This window comes from Prunus avium, chromosome 6, assembly GCF_965620075.1.
Source record: "Prunus avium chromosome 6, drPruAviu1.hap1.1, whole genome shotgun sequence".
Lineage (NCBI taxonomy): Eukaryota > Viridiplantae > Streptophyta > Magnoliopsida > Rosales > Rosaceae > Prunus > Prunus avium.
In genome coordinates, this window is record NC_142289.1 from 35,373,715 (window position 1) to 35,393,463 (window position 19,749).

General features: G+C 36.3%; 2 protein-coding genes and 1 long non-coding RNA gene across 4 annotated transcripts; all 3 read left to right on the forward strand.

The window, feature by feature from the left end:
- The first annotated feature begins 645 nt into the window (after nt 1-645).
- Nucleotides 646-1,368, forward strand: LOC110758726 (uncharacterized). Its single transcript, XR_002526981.2, has 2 exons — nt 646-900; nt 1,040-1,368. It is a non-coding gene; the product is annotated as an uncharacterized LOC110758726 (long non-coding RNA).
- Nucleotides 1,369-9,250: 7,882 nt separating this feature from the next.
- Nucleotides 9,251-11,009, forward strand: LOC110758652 (Acyl-CoA N-acyltransferases (NAT) superfamily protein). Its single transcript, XM_021960562.2, has 2 exons — nt 9,251-9,703; nt 9,829-11,009. Exons 1-2 carry the CDS (start codon nt 9,530-9,532, stop codon nt 10,840-10,842), a joined length of 1,188 nt encoding a protein of 395 aa, XP_021816254.1. The 5' UTR covers nt 9,251-9,529; the 3' UTR covers nt 10,843-11,009.
- Nucleotides 11,010-17,111: 6,102 nt separating this feature from the next.
- On the forward strand, nt 17,112-19,596 carry LOC110758642 (BAG family molecular chaperone regulator 4-like). Of its 2 annotated transcripts, none has more exons than XM_088254084.1 (4): nt 17,112-17,514; nt 18,164-18,312; nt 18,389-18,535; nt 19,204-19,596. In XM_088254084.1, the coding sequence occupies exons 1-4, from the start codon at nt 17,322-17,324 to the stop codon at nt 19,402-19,404; spliced, it is 690 nt and encodes a 229-aa protein (XP_088110210.1). In that variant the 5' UTR covers nt 17,112-17,321; the 3' UTR covers nt 19,405-19,596. The 2 variants fall into 2 exon arrangements, with proteins under 2 accessions (XP_088110210.1, XP_021816243.2); XM_021960551.2 differs by having other exon boundaries at nt 17,120-17,514; nt 18,056-18,312.
- Nucleotides 19,597-19,749: the final 153 nt, after the last annotated feature.

The following is a 19,749-nucleotide window of genomic DNA, read 5'->3' on the forward strand; positions in this document are numbered from 1 at the left end:
TCTTTTGTTTGTGTTGTGTTGTTTTGGGTTCTCTCCCTCTTGTGTTTTGTTTTTGTTGCTTTCTAGGAACTCTTCTTTGTCTGGGCGAGAAGCTTGGTTCTAGCCTTGTGCCTTTGAGGTCTAGCTGCTTCTACCTAGTTTTTGTGTTTTGCTTTTGAGCTTCTGGCTCTGTTTGTATTTTGTTTTCTCTGGGTTTTTTTAATGAGATCATACTTCGACCAAAAAAAAAAATTAGTCACTATTATTTATGTCTAATAATTTAAATATAATAAATTTTGTTGTAGCTAACACATGAATAGTAATAATGTAATAAAATATAAGAGGATAATCTTTCCCATAATAAAATATTAGCCTCTTTGCAAGCGCTTCCGCGCCTGCGAGAGGCTTTTTTAAGAAAATTTTAAATTTATTTTAGAATTAAAAAAGATAATGGGTAGTTGTGTTCCATAAAAATAGGATATATTATCTTATTTTTCTTTTAATTTTAATTTTTTAATATGAAAAAGTGTGAATTTACCATATTATCCTCATTTAATTAATAATTTCAATTCTTAATATTTGCATTAACCAAGTGCATTTTCTGGTATTTTGAATGTTTCACCGTTCTCTGCCTTTTGCTTTATATATATAGATTTACAACCCTTCCCTCTTTTGTTCACCTTTTCTCATCCTCAACCGTTAGGCTTTTATATTTTTGTATGAACCTCAATTCCTTTACCTTTCTTCTTTCTCACTTTCTAATCCAACTTCTTTCACCATTCTATCTTCTCCTTCTCTTTTCAATCTCGGAATTATCAATCCTTGGTATGTTGTTAGTTCATCTTGCCCTTCTCTGTTTATCTGTAATCTTATATTCCTAACTCAAATATTCATATCTAAACCGCATCTCCCCTTAGAAAGGTAAAGGTTTTTGTTTTTTGAAGTTTTCATGTGGTTTCATTTCAGGAATGGTTTTGGGTTTTATTTATGTGTGGGTTTGATTTATGAGACTCAATTGGAAAGCTTCCATCTCTTAAACTTCTATTGAAATCCTTTTCAGATCAGGATTTTTTATATGTGAAGCTCAACCGACGCCGACATCAACGATTGTCTTTTTGACAGCCACGTTGAAGCCCAACCAATGATGACGTCAACGCCGTCAGTGTGAACCTTCATGTGTTCAAACGATGTTGGCCTAGATCCTGTTGTCTCTGTCTTTGGTTTAGTGTTTGAAGAACATTTGTTTCCTACATATGTAGCTGGACTGTGTTTGGAATTTTTTCTTTTGGTTTCTTGGTCTGAATTATTTGGTTAAAATTTCAACTCTTATGAAAGGATGATATATATATATATATATATATAATATGGGTCTTGACTCAGATTTTTTAAGCTTTGATTGTGATTTCAGCTAAGAATTGGGTGATGGGTATTTTGGTTTGAGTGTTGTAATATGGTTTTCGTTAAGGGATTTGGTTTTCGGTAAGAGATCTGATTTCAGCTAAAAATAAAAATAAAAAGGAATTGGAAATTATTATAATTGTGAAAAATATAATGCACAAATATAACACAAATAATAATGGAAAGGATTTCTATTTTTTTTAAAAAGAGGATAATGGAATGATGTTAAAAAAAAAAAAAGGATAATGGAATGATGTTGGACGTCAGCGCAATCAAATAAAATAAAATAATAAGATATAAATATAGTTTGATTAGACATGATGTGGGGCCCACTTTGGAGCTATAGGATGGTCAACACAATTTGTCACGAAATGGTGGTTTAATCGTGACAAAACCCAACTGTCACGCGATCAAAAATTGTAACAGCATCGTTACTATTAGCTTTAGTCACGAATATTCGTGACTAATACTGCCAAAAGTCACGAAAAAAAAGTGATTGATGTGTTTGTTTTTTGTAGTGATTCAAACTGGAAAACAGAGTCGAATTGGGCCCCAAAAAAATAAAATTGGACGGACCGATTTGGTCCGGTTCTAGTTTTGATTCTTAAAGTGAAAAAATTAGACTAGGCAAAATCAGAACGTCTGTGTGTTTTTTAATACATATTTAATTCAAATGCTAAATTTCTAAGCCCATAATTAATTTTTTTCTAAACCCAACTCGAAATCACCTCTCTTGTCTAGGCACAATCAGCTCCATTTGTATGAAATTGGACCATTTGTGAATTTTTAAGCCCAAAAAATAACATTTTAGTTGGGTTTTGTAAAAAAAAAAAATCAAATAATTAAAAACAAAAAAGATTTTGGTCCAAAACCGAAAAAACGGAAACCAAACAAGTTATATATATATATATATATAAATAGCGAAAACCAGATTGAATGAATAGTGTCATTTTCAATTTCGGTTTGGAGTGAGAACCTGACCGTGCCCATCCCTAACGCCAAAAGTCCCACATCAAAGTAATAACCCAAGGTGTTCCCCATCTCTCCTCTATAAATAGGGCTCTTGCCCCAATGCATAAGATAATATTAATTTAGCACTTGTACCCTTACTCTATCAGTATTTTCTCACTGCATCCTTAAGCTAACTTAAACATTAAAAAACATTTGATCGGTACCACATCGGTGTCAAGGTCCTCATCTTTGCACTCTTCTTTTGCATATCTATCCTAGACGTATTGCAGGACACACCCGACTGAAGGCAAACCCACTAGGTTGAATTTATTTTCCGACATGAACACTTTCCATGTAAAATTAAAGCATCAATAGAAAACAAGAGCAAAGTAGGGCTAACTCCTTCTAATTTATCTTTTATTTATTTATTATTATTTCATCACAACCTATGTATCTTATCTTATTGATATTGTAAAGCCGCATATAAAATGATGGTGGATTTGATCCTAATACGATTTGAATGGCTCACTTAAATTGAACTCTAAAAGTAGAGAACAAGGATGTAAGCTTGAATCAACTCTTATATTCGGCTCTCGTTTGGTTCGGTTATGCTATTAGTTTGAAACTTAAATTAAACCAACTCAAATTGTGATTATATTAATTAGATTGGGAGTATGTAGGGGTGGGCATCAATCCGGCCGATCCGGTTACACCGGCCGAACCGATTATATTGGTTTGGTTTGGTTTGGTTTTGATCAAAGAAAAAGTCAACAGTTTCAAAAACCGATCCGAACCGGTTTGGTTTGGTTCGGCTGCGGTTTGGGAGTTTTGAAAACTGTCCTAAACCAAACCGGACCGATTATAAATCAATTTATTATTTGTTTAATTTAATTTACATGTGGCAAGGCTTGAGTGGTTAGTTGAAAGTGTACCATGTACCTTAGCACACCTGATTGGACTCCAAAACTAATACTCACAGACTCCATTCTCTCTCTTGAGCCTCTCTCTCTTCTTCCTTCGTTTCAACCCAAGCCGCAACTCCCTCTCATCATCACTCTCTCTCTCTCTGTCTCTCTGCTCTACACTCCACCTCTACCTCTCCCGCCCCTAGCCGTCAATCGTCGTTCGAAAGGGCAGTAGGTTGTTGCTTCTGGCAGCTAAAAGCAATTTATGTCATCTCGTCGTTGCGGTGGGGAAGGACGTGAAGGAGAGCGAAACGACGCTGCTTTGGGCGGTAAAGAACTTCTCGGGGAAGAAGATATGCCTGCTCACAAGCCTTCCCGCGTGCTTTCACTTTGTGAGTTTTTGATTTTGAATGTTGATTTTCGATCAATGTCTTCTGGTTTATGTTCTGTGAGAGCTTGAGCTTGTGTTTGGCTGCTGAGATAATACAACAAAAGCTAGGGGAGTTGAATTCTGAGTCAATTGTGGAGTAGTTTCCATCTTCAATTTCTAGTTGTAATTTATTTGTCATCAGAGCTTTTAATTATTGTGATTTTGCTATTCTTTGCAGCAGAAGGAAATGGTCCTGCCAGTAAATTGAAACAAGGAGCCATCAATTATGTGTGTTCATCGTCATCTCGTTGATATATGAATTTTCTATTTCAGCTGGACGCTTTGAAACTATTCATACTCGAAGAAGATATTCAGGTATTTTTTATTTTTTCATCTGATTATTTCAATATGTAAATTAGATTGGGTTCCTTGGATTTTGGTTTCTGTTTGGGTACTGAGAAAGTAGTGGGAAAATGAACTAGATTATCTTATGCATCAATATTGAGTTGTTTGCATAGTTAACGTAGTGTTCCTAATGATTACTATGGTTTTAGGTTTTTGAGCATTTCACTACATTGGTTTCAGAGTTGGAATGGGGGTCGTAGAGGCAATGCAACATTTGGAGTTGTTGAGAACAATTGCTTCACTTAATGGTAGTCATTCTGATGTAAGATTGGGACAATTGCCCATGGAAAATGGAGAGCGCTCTTTCCATTCCCAGTCACCTAAGTTAAAGAGGCGCAGAATCCCTGCAATCTATATCTAAATGTTATGCAGAGAATAATCTTTGGACTCAACAATTTTTACCTGTTTGTTCCTGTTTATGTGACTTTTTGAGTTGATTTGGCATGATCCTTAATGTAGTGAAAATTGGGAATGGATACACCTATGTTTTTTTTTATTGATCCTTGTATTCTACTGCAGTGCAAATGTTTTTGGGGTTTCAACAGAGTCTATGCAGCTTTCATTTGATGCCAGAGGAAATGCATTTATTATTTCTCTTAATGCATCAGAGTGGTCCTCTTTAGTCCAGTAACTCGCCTTCAGTTTGGGTTGGTTTGTTATTGTAGGGCTCAGATTCATCTCTACGTTCCATAAGGAGATAAAATGAGTAATATGCTATGTGTTTATGTTGCTGGACTAGTATTCTTAAGAAACAGAGCTTGTGTCATACAATACTCTTATGAAACTCATTATTGTTGTTTTTATTTGCAGAATGAGAATGTCAGCAGAGGGAGAGAAGTTCTATTTTACTGTTTTGATGTGCAGAATGTTGTGTTGAATCTGATGGGGCTGCTGTTTGGAAGGATTCACTGTTTTTTAAATCATGATTTGTAATAACTATATAATTAAGCACAATAGGATTGTATTTCTTTGAGAATCATGTTCTGTAATAATTATTATTGCTTGCAGCTTGTTTTCTTTCTTCTGTTTTTTCTTTACCTCTTTAGGTTGTATGATTAGTGAATGTTTTATGTGTTTGATATTAGGAAACTTGAGAATGAACATGTTCGGTTACATGGAGAAAATGATGTTTTCTTTTATGCCTAAACCGGCCGAACCAAACCGCACCAAACCGGATATGAATGGTTTGGTTTGGTTTGGTTTTCATTTTGATTTTAGCTCAAACCGAACCACACCGAACCGTAAAACTTTAATTGGTTCAGCTGTGGTTTGAGGATGAAACCGGACCAAACCGGACCGTGCCCACTCCTAGGAGTATGTATACTAAAGTAAACTTCAAATGTTTTTTTTGGTGAACGAAAGTTTAGGGGGAGGGGAGGCTACTCTATCCCAGAAAAAAGGCATATTAAGACTTCTTTGAGGACTTACATAAGGGGTTTTAGCTCATTTTTAGGTTTTTACAGATTATCCACCAAGAGGGATTGTTGGCATCATGACTCGAACTTAGGGCTTAATAGCGAAGAGAATGATCCTTATAAACTCAACCAACTTTTGTTGGCAACTTCAATTTTTATTAATTGTGGTGGAACATTGCATAAAGAACGCATCCTTTGTCACTGAATGGCCACACAGGGGTCGGGACATGTTTGTTGCGGACAGTGGTAGGCCATTGAGCATTCAAAAGAAGCACACAGATGGGCCAACAAAACACCCACACCACAAAGTCTATGGCTCACCTTGGGATTTTTGGTGTCCGTTAAAATTTCCAACAAGCAATTCATTCATAGAAATGAAAAACCCAGTAATTAACCAGAATTATTGCTCGTCAAAGGCAGATTTTCCCTCTATAAAAAAAAAGTAGGGGCCCTAGGGCCAATCAAACTCCATAAACCATACACCAGAAGAAGTATTAATACTTTTCTTTTGTGCCTTCAAATGAGACGTTTTGACCAAATTTCTACATCTGTTATACAAATCCGGTGCACAAAATATTTTTGGAGATTGAGATGTACAAATAAGTTGCTTGCCTATTCTCAATAACAAATCCATTAATCTTGCTCCTCCTTGTGCTGTGTCCCTTTATAGCTAAACTTCAAAAGGTTCTTCATTCGGATATGGACCACAAAAACACAAAGATCTATACCTCATACCAAAATAGCACGTGGCAATGGATGTGTCACATAGAACATTGCTTATCTTCTTATAAGTAAGGAACTAATGCAAACTCCAGGTGGACATGTGCACCACATTCTTCACGCCTTTGTGATTAACTAATATTTATTATAAACATGTTATAATCGGAATCGTTTATTTTTTTTATGATGTGGCTCATCATGAGTATTTTAATTGTTGATTTGTTCGACGCATATAGAAAATAAAGAGTTTCAAGGTTCATCATGAGTATTTTAATTGTCGATTTGTTCGACATAAAGGGTTTCAATTATGACATGTGTGGTGAAAATTCGTTAGTCACAAGTTCACAACACAATGAAATGCGATTAGATATCGTCCATTACAAACTGTGGTTCATTAAAGGGATAAAAAGTAGATAAAGTTTATGCAACTAAGTATTTTTCTATCATGATGATCAGTGCTCTTGTACTATGAATACCCACCCATTCATATCACTAAAATGTGATAAAAGCACTGAGGCTCGTTTGGTGTTGATGGCCACCCAAAAAAGAAAAATAATGAGAAAATAAAAATGAATGGTTCGATTGCTTATTATATTTGTGGCTATGTACATGGCAGAGATTGCGTACTAAAATTGATCTTTTAATTAGTTTTTTTATTAAAATTTTAAATATCTGAATAATCTTTTAATTCATGAGTCATGTCTTTATCTCCATCATCACCCTATTAACCTCAAATATTAGCCTCACCATCCAATTCAGAAATCTCAAATTTTGGACCTAGACTCTAGTAGCTTCTCCAATGTACTCTGTGCACCAAATGTGGACACGTCCTACGAACATAAAACTAGGGGCCATGGGGGCACCTGTCTCATTCTTATGTTTCCACGTGTCAATATCTTGATCAAAGTTATGGCATCTGATCTAGGGTTGCATCTAGGAGGTATGGATAACGATGATTAAGAGGCCAGAATCCCTTCTAGAACATACTAAGAAGCAACGCCACAGCATTCCCTATAGAGTTAAACATCTGTAAAGAAGATGGTATAGAATCCAATCCATATGGAATATATTTCTACTCTAAAACGTTAACAAAATTGAGGAGAATGATGAGGAAAAAAGTCTTTTGTTAATGTGTCAATTGATTATCTCTTATGCTTATAGTCTTATTATATGCGGATATACTTTAGTATATTGTGTACGAGAAAAGTGAATCTGTCGATTTAACGGCTACAATTATGTTCGCATGCCAACTGCGATGAATTTTTTTATGCAATATGCACTTGATGTGTGAATTAACAACCGATTATAATAATTATCCTCATAAGGATAAATTAACTTAAAAAAAGACTCTATGATTCCTTTATTACTCATTTGATCCATATTGAAGGAGAATCAAGGAATCCACACCCCCAATCATGCATTCCCCTCTCAAGTGAATTTGGGAAAGGACCTACTATCTTTCCCAAGACCCGCAAAGAAAAAGTGGATCCCTCCCTACTCATTGGGCATATTATGAATGCTAATTAGCTAGCTTTAAAACATCCAATTATCCATTAAAGAAAAGCATAAGTATGGGGACAACATAATGCATGCAAAGAAAGACACAAAGCAGAAAAGTTTGTACACTTCTTGGAAGATGCACTTGTTGTGGAGTGTTGAATCATTAGAGAAGGGACCCTCAATTTTTTTGTAAAAAGATGTAATGGAAAAGATCACAACCCCCCTTGGTGGTAGTGGGTTGGGCCAAGTGTGATTTTCTGGTGATAGAGCTAGCCTTACACACACACGTGTACACATTGCCGTTGGTGAATGGAGCATATATATTTGGTGTACGTGTCTTTTCTAATTATAATGGAAGGCCTTATGATTAAGGAAGAAAAGTAAGTGAGTTGGAATGGAACTAAGTAGCTTAGAGGGCCACAAAATTATGAAAAAGGAAGAAGGAAAAAGAGCACAATAGCGATGGTTAGGGTTCAGTGCTTAGTGAAATGAAGGTGAATGTGCTATTTGCTATTGGGGTTTCTGTTGTACCTTTTGTTTTCTTATGAATGATTAGTCAGTCATATTACGTACCAAACCCTAACCAACACGTGGAGAGACAAAATTAAGATAATGAAGTTCTCTCTTCGATACCATATATTTTGGTGAATTGGAGAATCGAATATATGATTTCGAGTGTAAAGATAAACTAATATGCTTGATCGCCAAGCGAAAAATGGATTTATCTTAATGACCACCTAACCCCTCCCAAATTTGTGTTCCCTTTTTCTTATTTTTGTTTTGTACATTTTGTTCCCAATTCCTGTCTTTCATCAAATATATAAATTTTGTTTCATCTCTTATTTCTTCATTATTATTATTATTATTCAAAATTGCCACGCACTAAAGGGCGTTAGGTAAGTATTATCATTAGTGAAAAGAATTTGCTTAGCAGAAAAGAGGAATGGGACACACACACACACCAAATCCTAGTTAAAATAGTGCAAAAACAGATTAATTAATTTAATCCCTACACTGATTAATCATATGCTAATATACACCATGCACATCAACAACTATACGACATATACGTACCCCCGCAACGCAATCTTATACGGTACCCTCTTTAATTAATTAGGCAAAATTGCATCTTCAATTTATTAATTACATACAAACATCCAGTTATCCATATGCCCCAAATTCTATAATATCCATGTATCTTATGCCCTGCCGACTGTACGGACGTATGAATGGGGTTGAGGACGTTGTGGGGCAGGTATACCTGTATAATATTAGGCAACAGTGGTACAATTTTTTTTTATAAGGCTAATGAATTTGGGGGTCGGCCAACGACATAATATAAATCTGAGAGTTCTTAGGTGTGCAAAGTGTCGTGAACCTGAGGTTATTTAACTGCTTAAGCTTCTTTTTTTATAAAAAAAACTTAGGACATTTAAGAACGATAACATACTAAACTCACATACACGACACGGATGTCAGCTAGGATTCTCGTTAGCTAGGATTCGAACCTAGCATCTTTGCACTACACTAGTGGGACCTTTAAACTTCATTAAAAGGTAGAGACAAAAAACACATTCCATTATTATATTATATTTATCACCTTATTTTTTGGGTACAAGTATAATAATAATATTATTCTTCAAGCTATAAGCCTAGTTGATGTTGATGACAGAGAACATTCCCAAGTGCCCCCCAGCTCCATATATAAATGCAGCTCCATGATCATTAAGGAAAATTATTCAAGCCAATTTTACCTGCACTCCATTTTTATCTACCTCTTAAGCTAATACAGCTTATAGCTTTGCTCTCTCTCCACAAATCCTCTCTTTGTTTCTGTTTCTGCTTGTGATCAAGCTCACAAATCTTGGGTTTAGGGCTAAATTCAAATGGGAATTCAGGAGCCGATAATTCGAAGCTATGATGGGGTGGCTGACAGAGGCAGAGTGGAAGATCTCGAACGAAGATGCGAAGTAGGGCCATCTGAGCGTGTGTTCCTCTTCACAGATACGATGGGTGACCCCATCTGTAGGATCCGAAACAGTCCGATGCACAAGATGCTGGTACCTCGCAACATTCCTTTTTTTTTTTATTATCTTCCAATAGTTTTCTTCTATAATTTCCATTGACAAGATCGATATCACTTGTCGAAACAATTTAGTTTTGTGATCATATATTATTCATATAGGTGGCAGAGCTGGACAATCAGTTGGTCGGGGTCATCCAAGGCTCTATAAAGTTGGTCACATTTCATCCCAACAAGCCACCACCTAAAGATCAAGCAAAGGTAGGCTACATCTTAGGCCTGAGGGTCTCGCCGCTGTACAGAAGAAAAGGGATTGGTTCGAGCCTCGTGCGTCGACTAGAAGAATGGTTCGTTTGCAATGATGTAGATTATGCATACATGGCCACAGAGAAAGATAACCAGGCCTCAGCCAGGCTTTTCATGAACAAATTTGGCTATATCAAGTTCAGGACCCCGGCCATTCTTGTGAACCCGGTTCGATACAGGCCGTGTCGTGTGTCGTCGGGTGTCGAAATTGCAAAGCTGAGGATTGAGGAAGCTGTGTATCTGTACAGAAAATTTATGGCTTCCACTGAGTTTTTTTCACATGACATAGATAAAGTGCTTGGAAATAAGCTGAGTTTGGGGACTTGGGTGGCTTATCCAAGAGGAGATGGGTTGAGGGTTGGAGATTTTGGGTCAAATGGTGATGAGGTGGTGCCTAGCAATTGGGCCATGCTTAGTGTATGGAACAGTGGGGAGCTTTTTAACCTGAGGCTAGGGAAAGCACCCTTATCTTGCTTAATGTATGCAAAAAGTTGGAAATTGATGGATAGGTTTTTACCCTGCTTTAAATTACTGCCTTCCATGCCTGATTTTTTTACCCCTTTTGGGTTTTACTTCATGTATGGCTTGCACCATGAAGGACCCTTGTCAGGGAAATTGGTGAGGAATTTGTGCCAGTTTGTGCACAACATGGCTGCTAATAGTAGTTCAGAGTATAGCTCTAAGAATTGCAAGGTTGTAGTGACAGAAGTTGGGGGCTGTGATCCAGTGAAACATTACATACCACATTGGAAATTGCTCTCTTGTTCTGAAGATTTGTGGTGCATAAAACCCTTGAAAAATGATAGCCTCCATGAACTGACAAAAACCCACCCAACAAAATCTCTTTTTGTAGACCCAAGAGAGGTATGAAATGAAATATGAACCCAAAACCTCCTGTCCTGGGTAGTTTTGATGACCTGAATTTCTTTGACCCTTTTGCAGCCTAGCTCTAATTGAGAGAAGAACCCAAACCTTAACCCCACCTCATATTGTTTTCTTTGATAAGTCTACCAATCAATGTTCCAATTCCATGACCACCTCTCTCTCTCTCTCTCTCTCTCTCTCTCTCTCTCTCTCTCTCTCTCAAAGGTTGGGGATTTAATTTTCTCTTGTTCCTTTCACATCGGTGACACAAAATCTCGAAAGATTTCCTTAATTAGGTGCCACCATCGGTTTTCTTGTGGTTATTTCGTGATTTTGATCCTGAGTTACACGATTCAGACGAATCAGTTTGGCCATGGTGGTCCAAGTTTTGTACCCATCCTCCTCTCTTATGAGGTAAAGATTTTAGCTGGACCCTCCAATGCTTTTCTCCCGTCACATTCAAGATGGACACACTAACGTGCCATTGTACAAAATTTGGAGAACTCAATTCAGAACTACCCCATTTAAATGAAAGAGCTATATTGCACACTCTCTTCAGTACCAGTACACATGACATGATGGTTGCATATATGAAACAAAACAATAATACAAATACGATCTATACTTGGGTCGTCAGTCCTCAACCCGCTAGTTGGCAACTCCCTATCATTGATGCATGCGCGTGAACGATTGTTCTTAGCGTTTCTCTACAGTTATAGAGTACTAGTTGAAATTTCGGCTCATTTTCCATCCTATCTTTTGGGGCATTGTCGTTAGCCTAATGTGGGAGCCTACAAATTCTGATCCCTCTCTTTTTTCGTGGGAAAAAAACAAAGTTTGTTAAGGTTTCAAGTCATTAGTCGTGGTCCTGACTAAGATTAGATAAAACAGCGTTAGTTAAGCGTCTTTGTGTTCTCATCTCCTGCCAAACATGGAATTAAAGGCTCTTTGGTTTCTTGTGGTGCTGGCTGGTCATTTATTAGAGGCTGATAAATTTGCAATTGAATTAGTCTTCTGATGCATGCATGTGTGTGTTGATTATCAACAGGGAATTTTGTATTAGCCACTAATTATGGTGGTTAGCATCTTGATAATGCATTATATACATATGACATGTACATATGGTCACACTGTGACAGTAGGGTTGACAGTGATCGAGAGGCCTCGTTGTCGTCTCTCATCAATTTCTAATGGACATGATGATGACAGAGGAAAAGCCGGCTGGCATGGGGAAGTGAATTACAAAGCCAGCTAGATAACATCATGTTTCAGTGGACTTCAATTCTTCTCACAAACTTTATTTGTTTGTTTTCTTTTTCTTTCTCTTTCTTTGGGAGAAAAAGACTTTGTATAGGGTGCATGGTGATTAAGTGGTATCTTATTCGTATTGGTAGGCGTCTTTGCGCCTAACAAGTGGATAATTATTATTAGATGACGTGAAAGCATAATAGTTTGACAAGATATGATAAGAGAAGATTACCGTCAAGCATATTCTTGACCAGGAAGAGTTTAAGAGTTTTAATCATGATAATGTAATAATTAAGCTAACCACAGAATAATCAGATATCACAAATAAGAAATCCCATCCCAAGAGGACTAAACCAATCTAATTTCCAAGTGGAGACCACACCAAGATGCTGATATATATCTAGTTTTTTTCTACCTTTTCTTCTGATAACAAAATGATTGACTTAAAGTTGTAATTCTCTCTGCAGTTGAGCGAGACAGTCTCTTGGTCTTTGGACCACTATGACTTCTAACTTTCAACATACAACCAGACGAACAAAAAATACTTTGGCTCCTCGCATATAAGAAAGGCTTATTATCACAAAACATCCCTGACGTTTGTGAAATTATCACATTGCATCCCTAACGTTTTTTTGTATCATTAATGGTCCCTAACGTTAATACATGTACTCTTAAATAATCCTTCTGTCAAAAAAACCGTTAAATCTAGGGGTATAATCGTCAAATCAATCCAAAATTATAATTTTTTTTTCTTCCCTTCTCTCTCTCTCTCTCTGTGTTTCTTTTTTTTTCTCCTCTCTTTCCTCCTCTTTTCTTCTTCTTTTCCTTCGCTGTTTCTTCTTTCTCTCCCTTTTTTTTTTTTCTTCTTTCCTTCTTTGTTCCTCATTTTTCTTCTTTCCTTCTTTCTCTTTTTTTCTTTTTTCTTTTTTCTCTTTTTTCTTCCTCTTTCGTTCTCTCGGGGTGGTGATTTGGGTGGCTAGAGTGCTGGGTTGGTGGGCTGTGGAATGGGGCAGGGAGAGAGTTGCAGAGAAAGTACATAGAGGGGCAGGGGTATAAGATCCCACGGTGGTGGTTATGGAGGTCGAGGTGGTGGTTTGGGTGGCTAGAGTGGATGGGTTGGTGGGCTGTGGGAGGGGGCAGGGAGAGAGTTGCAGACAGAGAGAGGGGCAGGGATATAAGATCCCACGGTGGTGGCTTTGGTGGTTTGGGTGGCTAGAGGAGACAAAGAGAGAGAGAGAGAGAGAGAGAAGGGAAGGAAAAAAGAAAGAAAGAAGAAGAGTGAGCGGGGCCAGGCGGAGAGAAAGAAGAAAGAAGAAAGAAAAAAAGAGAGAAGGGAAGGAAAAAAAAAATTATAGTTTTGGATTGATTTGACGATTATACCCTTGAATTTAACGGTTTTTTTGACAGAGGGACTATTTAAGAGTACCTGTATTAACGTTAGGGACCATTAATGATACAAAAAAACATTAGGGATGCAATGTGATAATTTCGCAAACGTCAGGGATGTTTTGTGATAATAAGCCTATAAGAAATTATTTTTCTTGGTTGACAAATCAAAGCCTCACATGTATGTGGAAAAATTTAATTTTGTTGTGATTTAATGAATTGTTTTTTTATATGTGTTGTCTAACGTGTGTAAGATAAGTCTAAAAAGTATTTCAGATTCTTCCTATACAAGTATACGTGCATGTACTATTCTTTGAAAAATTTGCCTGCCTTGGAAATTTTGTTAGGAGTATATTCAAAACATTTAATTGGACCAATGACTAAACTTCGCGCAGTCGTGTTAGCTTAGCTATATATTATTTAGGGTCAGTTTGAAATTACTGTCATTTAAAAAAAAAAAAAAATTGCTTTTGTTGTGCTTTGAAAATAATGAGCTGTAAAGTAAAGCAGCTTCATGTTTAATAAACAATATTTTTAAAGTATTGTTAGTACAAAAAGCAGTGTAAAAACCGTTTGGTAAATTTTAATATAAAACTGTTGTAACTGTGAGTAATGACTAAAATAGACATGTTATTGAAAGTATTATGCGCTAATCATGTGGTGGTAATGATAATGGTGGAGGTGGTGGTGAAAGAGATAGAAGTGAAGGTGGTTGTACAAGAGATGGTGGTGGTGATGAAGGAGGAGGCAGGGATGGAGGCTATGGAGGTAGAGGTGGAGGTTGAGGAGGAGGAGGAGGTGGTGGTGGAGGTGGAGATGGAGGAAGAGGTGGTGGTAGAGAAGGAGGATGTGGTGGCGGTGGAGGTGGAGGTGGTGGCGAAGGAGGAGGAGGAGGAGAAAGAGGGTGATGTAGTGGTGGTGGTGGTAGTGATGGTGGAGTTGGATGTGGAGGAAGTTGTGTTGGCGGTGGAGGTGGAGGTGGTGGCGAAGGAGGAGGAGAAGGAGGAAGAGGACGATGTGGTGGTGGCAGTGGTAGTGATGGTGGAGGTGGTGGAGTTGGATGTGGAGGTGGAGATGGTGTCATTTTTAAAAATTAATGATGCTATTTTGGGAATTAAAAAAATTCATTAAAAGCTCACCTCTGCTTCTTTCAAAAGTAACTCACAAAGCTTGCTTTTAAAAGTTACTGTCAGAAAGCCAATGCTTTTAAAATAATTAGGATATTTTATTTTTACCAAACACCTTAAACTGCTTAACTTTAAAGTGAAGCAGGTTTTTTATGAAAAAAAAACAATCCTAAACGGGGCCTTAGTTTATAGCCTTAGCATATATATATGGTCGATATTTTTTTTAGTTTTTTTTATACAAAATTAGTTTGTTTAGTTTAATATTTGTAACTAAGTAATATCTTAGCCTTACTTAGTTATTTTAATTAGTAATTATGTTTTAATTATTATTTATTTAGTGAATAATTAGTATTTAAATATTTTAATTAATTTCATAAATTACTTCATAAATAGTAATTGATTAATTATTTTAATTAGTAATTATATTTTAATTATTATTTATTTAGTGAATAATTAGTATTTAAATATTTTAATTAATTTCATAAATTACTTCATAAATAGTAATTGATTAATTATTTTAATTAGTAATTATGTTTTAATTATTATTTATTTAGTGAATAATTAGTCTTTAAATATTTTAATTAATTCATAAATTACTTCATAAATAGTAATTGATTATATTTAATTATCACAAATTATTTTAAAAATAGTATTCCAAACCATAAAGCCAAGTCTGGCACCAAAAACCCTAGCTTCCAAACTTGCCTGAACTTGTTCCAAAACTGTTTGCAAGCCTCGAACCCTAATACTAAACCTACTTTAGGTCACTTAGGACTCGATTAGGTTTGGATACTCGCGTAACTTGACCTAGGGCTTTATGATTAATGTTTTGATCTCAATTTGGAGTTAGTATGACCTAACAGGACCTAATCTTGACATGTCTCGACGAATTTTAGACGGGATAGAAATACCTCGGTAAATTATTTTTTTATGGATATACCTACCCCAACGAACTTTTTGTATGAGTCACGATAGATCTTTCCCGGTGAAATTTGTTGAGATTCTGACAACAAACCACTTGTTAAAATCGACCTCAATGTGTATCTAAACTATTTTAAAAATACTTTTGGAAATTAAAAACAATTTTTGAAGTCCACAACAGAATTTAAAATAATTAAATACTATTTATTAAGTAATTTATGAAATTAATTAAAATATTTAATTATTAAGTATTCACTAAAGAAATAATTACTAAAAGCTAATTACTAATTAAAGTAATTAAATAATGCTAAGATATTACTTAATTACAATCATTAAATAATTAGCTTTTCCGATGAAAATTTTGTCGAGACAAAGACAAACATATGCCGACAAAAATTCGGGTCCTAAGTGCCCTATAGTAAGTTTTAGGGCTAGGGATCGAGGATTATGAATGGTTTTGGAACAAGTTCGGAAGCTAGAGTGTTTATTTCGAGACTTGAATTTAGGGTTTGGAGGGTAAAATTTATTTTTGGAATACAAAAATAATTTTTTAGGATTTAAAAATAATTTCGAAAGGCATAATTGTAGACAATTGGGCATATTTATGATTGCTTAACTCACCGGATCAAACCCAACTCGCCAAAAGAAGTTCAGAGGAGTTCGCGGGCGACAATGGGGTGGATGGGCAGTGGGTTGGTGAGTTAGGTGCGACTTGACTGGGCGGGTGATGGGTTTGGTGCTACTGTTGGGTGGTGGTGGAGAGAAAAAGGGAGAGGGAGGAAGGTATAGAGAGAGACAGGGGAAATGGGTCAATGACTCAGTGCGAGGTAGGAATAGGCTGGGTTTTATTTATTTATTATTCAATAAAATATTAGTTTATTATTATTTGAAGAATATTTTATTAATTTTTATTTATACATCAGCACAAAAATAGATCCCTTATTTGCCACATCATCAATTTAACAGAAGAATAAATGATCAAATTAACGGAGAGTGTAAATTATCAAATCTTAAAACTTTTACGCTAAGGTGAAAATTAATGAAATTGAAACCATGTGACTCATTTCGAGAATACCCCTAAATCTGCAAGGCCTGAAATGTCGTTAGCCCAAAAAAGATCTATGTTAAAATTCTTTCAAAAGAGCTCATAATCTGAAAGATTAGACAAAACTATTTAAATAAGCTTGTAATTGAATATGAAACAAAATAAATGGCGACGGTAAATTGTAAATTGACAAGAGTTAAAATTTTATCCACCCCTAGTTCAAGTTACTTAATAAATTTTTCGAAATTATAAATTCAGCTACTGTTTTATCAAAACAAGAGTTCAAGTTACTATTTAATGCATATTTTCCAAGCAAATGTTTTTGTTTTGTTAAAAATGAAATTAGCCCACCTCAAACCCATGTCCAAATTCTTTCAAACAAGCCCACATCTTAATCTTCATATTCACAAAACAAAGCCCACTTAGTTTCTAAGAAACATTCTCAGTCCAGTCGCACAAGTGCAAGTGTGACGCACTACTCTCTATCTCTGTATACCAACTTTTGAGTTGTACATACCGACCAACCGCTAGCTCCGAAGAGTCTGTTTCGAGGTCCCTGTCCTCAAGTGCCTTTTCTTTGCTTACTCAACCCTCCAACCCATCACACAGTCACAGACTCACAGACTCACAGACTCACAGACCCCTCTCTCTCTCTCTCTCTCTCTCTCTCTCTCTCTACCGACTCCACCTTTTCCATTTTCTCATAATTCAATTTCCTCTTTATTTTATGTTTCTCAGGTAAATATATTTGGTGGAGGATGAAAAAAAGATCAAAAGTTGGTGTTGAAAATGATGGGTTTGATAGGCAAATAGATTGGGAGCTGAGGCCTGGTGGAATGCTTGTCCAAAAGAGAGACATTGGGGATGCCTCTTCTGGGCCTATGATCAAGATCAAGGTTTCTCATGGTTCTTATTACCATGATGTCATTGTTCATGCTCAATCCACATTTGGTACTCATCTTTTTAATTTCATTTACTTTCTGGGTTCCTCTTATTTTCTTTCTGATTTTCGTGGGTACATTCCTCATTTTCAAGTTGGGTTCTTTTTCCTTCATGGAAAATTTGACAATTGTCATTCAAGCCAATTTCTTTATTTTATAATTAAAATCTGTAAAAAATATATGCATGGACAATGCTGGGTCTGGAGTTGTTGTTGGCCTAGATAAATAATCTGTGAAATTGTAGTTTTTCACCTAGTGTTTGTTAGCATTGTTGTCTGTTTCTTCTTTAATATTTCAATATATGCCATGAATTATTAAAGGTTGCTTCTTGGGTTTTTCTCATATTTTATTTTTCATGATTTTCTTTGCTTCTTGCTTCAGAAACATATATTCTGCCACATTATTTATTTTTAAGGGTAGTACTTTGCTTCATCCTTTGGTGTGCTGGGCGGCTTGTCATTTTGAGTTTTATGTGGTGTGGTAGACTGTAGAACTTTTGGTTTATCATTCTGCATTTTGGAATTTATTTTTAGTTTTTGGTTAAATGCAAGGTGATTTGAAAAGAGTTCTTGCCCATGAGACTGGCTTGGAGCCAAAGGAGCAAAGGTTGTTGTTTAGAGGGAAGGAGAAGGAAGATAATGAATGTTTGCACATGGCAGGTGTAAAAGATATGTCTAAGATTATATTACTAGAAGACCCAGCTAGCAAAGAGAAGAAGCTTGAAGAGATGAAGAAAAATCAAGGTGTATTGAAAGCATATGAAGAGGTTGCCAAAGTTAGGGCAGAGGTTGACAAGCTCTCTCAAAAGGTTGGTATCTGCTGTTTGATTAAGTACTTTTCGTGTGGCATCCTATGAACTAATTGGCGCTGTTAATGGTTGTTAGATTGTTGATTTCGAGGCAACTCTGCTCAGTGGCACCAAGGTTTCAGATAAGGAAATTGGGGTCTTAACAGAGTTGCTCATGGTGGAGTTGCTTAAATTGGATGCAATTGCGGCTGATGGAGAAGCAAAAGTACAGAGGCGGGTCGAGGTTGGTGATACTTTCTTCCTTTCAAAACTTTACCATGATTCATAGGATTTCCATGTGTATGGGAACCTTATCCATATGTCCTGAACAATAGTGTTGCTTTAGGATAAATCATGCTTGAGATTTATGCTCTATAAAGTTAAACAAGAGCTAGACTAGTGTCATACTGTCTTATCGAAGATTCATCGGTGATGTAGAGCTAGAAAATGGAGTGTTTTTTGCAGAGACTGAAAACCTGATGTGAGTATGATTTGAAGCTCAAGTTTGTGCAAATTGAAACGAAATCTAGTTTTAGTTTGTTGATAATACTTGAGAAAAGGATGTGAGGGTCAGATTCTTCCATTTGAACGAAAGGATGGGTGGGGGCTGGTTCTTTTGCTCCCAGGGTCAGATTCATACCTAATTATTTCACATGTGCATAATTTGAGTGGTCATAGAAAGGAATCCTAGGATTTAAAACCACTACAAACAAAATGCTGTTGCTTTGCTGTCCTGCAGCAAAATAGAGAAATTTCAATCCTGCAGACTGCAGTTGTGTGCAACTTTTATGCTTTTTAGTCCATCTGTGCCTTAGAAGTGCCTGCTTGAGATTTTCACTTGACAAAAATTCGTCTGATTCACATATAGCAATGGAGAATCACAATGTTTATAAACTTTATATTTGTGCACAGGTTCGTCGTGTGCAGAGCTTTGTCGACACACTCGACAAACTAAAGGCAAGAAACTCTAATCCATTCAGCAAGAAGAGCAGCAATGCAGTCTCAGTCACTACAAAATGGGAGAGGTTTGAGTTGGGGGTTGGAAGCCTAAATGCCCCAACCCCATTGCCATCTTCTACCAAAATAACTCAGGATTGGGAATTGTTTGACTAAGCTTATTATGATAAGCCAATTATACTGGTTTTGTATAAATTTCGAAGGACTTATATATATATACACACATATAATGTTGTCATAGGACCCAAACCCATTTGGTACAATTTTGCTTGTTGAAAGGGTGTTTTTGGTAGCAACTGAGGGAAGGGTCCTTGAACAAATTATATATCTGTAAATATGGTTTTACCATATATTGCGTACTTCTGATGCTTGTGTGCAGGTTGAAAAGCAAAATCTTTTTTAAGGACTTTTCTTATTGAGAGGGATGAGAGTATACTAAACCCACGCACACAACATGGATGCTAGAACTCGAACCCAGGATCTTGCCTAGGAGAGTAATTA

Coding starts and splice junctions, on each gene's coding strand:
- LOC110758652 (XM_021960562.2), top strand. CDS start 9,530: ATGGGAATTCAGGAGCCGATAATTCGAAGCTATGATGGGGTGGCTGAC. Junction 9,704..9,828: donor GTCCGATGCACAAGATGCTG/GTACCTCGCAAC, acceptor TTATTCATATAG/GTGGCAGAGCTGGACAATCA.
- LOC110758642 (XM_021960551.2), top strand. CDS start 17,322: ATGAAAAAAAGATCAAAAGTTGGTGTTGAAAATGATGGGTTTGATAGG. Junction 17,515..18,055: donor TCATGCTCAATCCACATTTG/GTACTCATCTTT, acceptor GTTAAATGCAAG/GTGATTTGAAAAGAGTTCTT. Junction 18,536..19,203: donor AAGTACAGAGGCGGGTCGAG/GTTGGTGATACT, acceptor ATTTGTGCACAG/GTTCGTCGTGTGCAGAGCTT.